Raw genomic sequence first — 5,000 nt, 5'->3', positions numbered from 1 at the left:
GGGGAGGAAGTTTAACAGGTTCTGGTCTTGCAGGTCCGACTGGGGAAAACACACACACACACACACACACACACACACACACACACACACACACACACACACACACACACACACACACACACACACACACACACACACACACACAACATGTTGAGCTCAACAACTGGGGAAGGTATAGAAACATTGTATCGTACACTTTCAAACATCCAAGTACATTTTAACTAGGAAACGAATAAGAAATTAATTGTAATTAGTTAATTGCATGTCAGCAGCACGCCACCATGCATCCCACTGCTGGCTTGTTGCTGAAGCTAAGCAGGGTTTGTCCTGATTGGTCCCTGGATGGGAGACCAGATGCTGCTGGAAGTGGTGTTGAAGGGCCAGTAGGAGGCACTCTTTCTTCTGGTCTTAAAAAAGTTAAATAAAAATAATGCCCCAGGGCAGTGATTGGGGACATTGCCCTGTGTAGGGTGCCGTCTTTCGGATGGGACGTTAAACAGGTGTCCTGACTCTCTGTGGTCACTAAAGATCCCTTGGCACTTATCGTAAGAGTAGGGCTGTTACCCCCGGTGTCCTGGCTAAATTCCCAATCTGGCCCTCAAACCATCACGGTCACCTAATAATCCCCAGCTTCCAATTGACTCATTTATCCCCTCATCCCTGTAACTCTTCCCCAGGTCGTTGCTGTAAATGATAATGTATTCTCAGTCAACTTACCTGGTCAAATTATATCAGAGAATGCTGCTCTTGGTACTATGCATTGTATACAAACGCTTCTATCCAATAGTATTGTGGTACTAATCGAAACACAGACAGTCCTACTCACCGGCAGGTGTTCCAGCAAGGAGGTAACGCTCTCAGAGACATAGATGATGTTCCCGTCTGTCATTATCGCTATGAAGAATCCATCCAGAGCCTACAACATTACAGTGGAGTTAATATGACTGTAACCCGTCTGTCATTATCGCTATGACGACTCCATCCAGAGCCTACAACATTACAGTGGAGTTAATATGACTGTAACCCGTCTGTCATTATCGCTATGACGACTCCATCCAGAGCCTACAACATTACAGTTGAGTTAATATGACTGTAACCCGTCTGTCATTATCGCTATGACGACTCCATCCAGAGCCTACAACATTACAGTGGAGTTAATATGACTGTAACTCGTCTGTCATTATCGCTATGACGACTCCATCCAGAGCCTACAACATTACAGTGGAGTTAATATGACTGTAACCCGTCTGTCATTATCGCTATGACGAATCCATCCAGAGCCTACAACATTACAGTAATATAATAATAATGTTAATGAATGATAATGTTTATTCTATACCTGTCACATCTGTTCTCTGTTTAAATGATGATAATGTTTATCCTATACCTGTCACATCTGTTCTCTGTTTAAATGATGATAATGTTTATTCTATACCTGTCACATCTGTTCTCTGTTTAAATGATGATAATGTTTATTATATACCTGTCACATCTGTTCTCTGTTTAAATGATGATAATGTTTATCCTATACCTGTCACATCTGTTCTCTGTTTAAATGATGATAATGTTTACCCTATACCTGTCACATCTGTTTAAATGATGATGTTTATTATATACCTGTCACATCTGTTCTCTGTTTAAATGATGATAATGTTTATTCTATACCTGTCACATCTGTTCTCTGTTTAAATGATGATAATGTTTATCCTATACCTGTCACATCTGTTCTCTGTTTAAATGATGATAATGTTTACCCTATACCTGTCACATCTGTTTAAATGATGATGTTTATTATATACCTGTCACATCTGTTCTCTGTTTAAATGATGATAATGTTTATTCTATACCTGTCACATCTGTTCTCTGTTTAAATGATGATAATGTTTATCCTATACCTGTCACATCTGTTTAAATGATGATGTTTATTATATACCTGTCACATCTGCTCTAACTGTTAATGGTGGAAAGCTCCCATCTCTGTAGTAGTAATAGTAGGGTAGTACTGTAGTAGTAATAGTAGGGTAGTACTGTAGTAGTAATAGTAGGGTATTACTGTAGTAGTAATAGTAGGGTATTACTGTAGTAGTAATTGTAGAGTGGTACTGTAGTAGTATTAGTAATAGTAGGGTAGTACTGTAGTAGTAATAGTAGGGTAGTACTGTAGTAGTAATAGTAGGGTATTACTGTAGTAGTAATTGTAGAGTGGTACTGTAGTAGTAGTAGTAGTAGTAGTAGTAGTAGTAGTAGTAATAGTAGGGTAGTACTGTAGTAGGGGAATACTGTAGTAGTAATAGTAGGGTAGTACTGTAGTAGTAATAGTAGGGTATTACTGTAGTAGTAATTGTAGAGTGGTACTGTAGTAGTATTAGTAATAGTAGGGTAGTACTGTAGTAGTAATAGTAGGGTAATACTGTAGTAGTAATTGTAGAGTGGTACTGTAGTAGTATTAGTAGTAGTAGTAGTAGTAGTAGTAGTAGTAGTAGTAATAGTAGGGTAGTACTGTAGTAGGGGAATACTGTAGTAGTAATATTAGTAGTGGCAGTAATAGTAGGGTAGAAGTAATAGTAGGGTAGTACTGTAGTAGTAGTGGTAGTACTGTAGTAGTAGTATAGTAGGGTAGTGGTAATAGTAGGGTAGTAGTGTAGTAGTAGTGGTAGTAATAGTAGGGTAGTACTGTAGTAGTAGCAGTAGTAGTAGGTGGTAGTACTGTAGTAGTAGTAGTGGTAGTAATAGTAGGGTAGTACTGTAGTAGTAGTGGTAGTAATAGTAGGGTAGTACTGTAGTAGTAGCAGTAGTAGTGATAGTAGTAGTAGGGTAGTACTGTAGTAGTAGTGGTAGTAATAGTAGGATAGTACTGTAGTAGTAGTGGTAGTAATAGTAGGGTAGTACTGTAGTAGTGGTAGCAATAGCAGGGTAGTACTGTAATAGTAATAGTAGGGTAATAATGTATTAGTATTAGTAGTACTGTGGTAGTATTAGGGTAACACTGTAGTAGTATTAAGCTAATACCGTAGTACTATTAGTAGTACTGTGGTAGTATTAGTAGTACTGTGGTAGTATTAGTATGGTAGTAGTAATGGTAGGGTAGTACTGTAGTAGTAATAGTAGGGTAGTACTGTAATAGTATTGTAGTACTGTAGTAGTATTAGTAATAGTAGGGTAGTACTGTAGTAGTGATAGTAGGGTAGCACTGTAGTAGTAATAGTAGGGTAATACTGTAGTAGTATTAGTAATAGTAGGGTAGTAATAGTAGGGTAATACTGTAGTAATATTAGTAATAGTAGGGTAGTACCGTAGTAGTATTGGTAATAGTATGTAGAACTGCAGTAGTATTAGTAGTAATAGTAGGGTAGTACTGTAGTAATATTAGTAATAGCAGGGCAGTACTGTAGTAGTATTGTTAATAGCAGGGTAGTACTGTAGTAGTATTAGTAGGGTAGTACTGTAGTAATATTAGTAATAGTAGGGTGGTACTGTAGTAGTAGTAGGGTGGTACTGTAGTAGTATTGGTAATATTAGGGTAGTACTATAATAGTATTAGTAGTAATACTGTAGTAGTATTAGTAATAGTAGGGTAGTATTGTAGTAGTAATAGTAGGGTGGTACAGTAGTAGTAATCATAGGGTAATACTGTAGTAATATTAGTAATAGTATGGTAGTACTGTAGTAGTATTACTAGGGTAGTACAGTAGTAGTAATCGTAGGGTAATGTTGTGTATCTCACCTCCAGCATGAGCTGGGTGAACTCCTCGTTGCTAAGGAACGGAGGTTTCCAGTCCTGTCTTATCTCACTGGACTCAGACTGAGCAGAGGTCTCTGTTAGAGACACATAATAGTGTTCAGAAATATACATGAGAATACACATTATAGTGATCAGAAATATACATGAGAATACACACATTATAGTGATCAGAAATATACATGAGAATACACACAATATACATGAGAATACACACATTATAGTGATCAGAAATATACATGAGAATACACACAATATACATGAGAATACACACAATATAGTGATCAGAAATATACATGAGAATACACACAATATAGTGATCAGAAATATACATGAGAATACACACATTATAGTGATCAGAAATATACATGAGAATACACACAATATACATGAGAATACACACAATATAGTGATCAGAAATATACATGAGAATACACACAATATAGTGATCAGAAATATACATGAGAATACACACAATATAGTGATCAGAAATATACATGAGAATACACACAATATACTGTTCAGAAATATACATGAGAATACACACATTATAGTGATCAGAAATATACATGAGAATACACACAATATACTGTTCAGAAATATACATGAGAATACACACAATATACTATGCAGAAATATACATCCGAATACACCATTTATACAATACAGTCAACTACTGACCCTGATAAGAGCATAAAGGGACCTTCACCAGTCAACTACTGACCCTGATAAGAGCATAAAGGGACCTTCACCAGTCAACTACTGACCCTGATAAGATCATAAAGGGACCTTCACCGGTCAACTACTGACCCTGATAAGAGCATAAAGGGACCTTCACCAGTCAACTACTGACCCTGATAAGAGCATAAAGGGACCTTCACCAGTCAACTACTGACCCTGATAAGAGCATAAAGGGACCTTCACCAGTCAACTACTGACCCTGATAAGATCATAAAGGGACCTTCACCGGTCAACTACTGATCCTGATAAGAGCATAAAGGGACCTTCACCGGTCAACTACTGACCCTGATAAGATCATAAAGGGACCTTCACCAGTCAACTTCTGATCCTGATAAGATCATAAAGGGACCTTCACCAGTCAACTTCTGATCCTGATAAGAGCATAAAGGGACCTTCACCAGTCAACTTCTGATCCTGATAAGAGCATAAAGGGACCTTCACCAGTCAACTTCTGATCCTGATAAGAGCATAAAGTATCAGTACCTAAAATACTCTATTTTAAAACACTATTTGCTCCTCA

At 37.5% G+C, this 5,000-nt stretch overlaps 1 protein-coding gene across 1 annotated transcript in view; it reads right to left on the bottom strand.

Annotated features, from left to right (window-relative positions):
• The window catches only part of LOC129842594 (circadian locomoter output cycles protein kaput-like), a 43,145-nt gene that overhangs the window by 27,325 nt on the left and 10,820 nt on the right, over nt 1–5,000 (bottom strand). The window contains exons 6-8 of the mRNA XM_055911222.1: nt 3,725–3,816; nt 827–916; nt 1–39 (exon numbers count right to left, since the gene is read on the bottom strand). The exon at nt 1–39 is cut by the window's left edge and continues 82 nt beyond it. Of these exons, the coding sequence (XP_055767197.1) occupies nt 1–39; nt 827–916; nt 3,725–3,816 (221 nt within the window). The remainder of the gene's footprint in view (nt 40–826; nt 917–3,724; nt 3,817–5,000) is intronic.

The sequence above is a fragment of the Salvelinus fontinalis genome, unplaced genomic scaffold, assembly GCF_029448725.1.
Source record: "Salvelinus fontinalis isolate EN_2023a unplaced genomic scaffold, ASM2944872v1 scaffold_0056, whole genome shotgun sequence".
Lineage (NCBI taxonomy): Eukaryota > Metazoa > Chordata > Actinopteri > Salmoniformes > Salmonidae > Salvelinus > Salvelinus fontinalis.
Note: the sequence above shows the minus strand (reverse complement) of the source record. Positions and strands in the feature narration are given on the sequence as shown.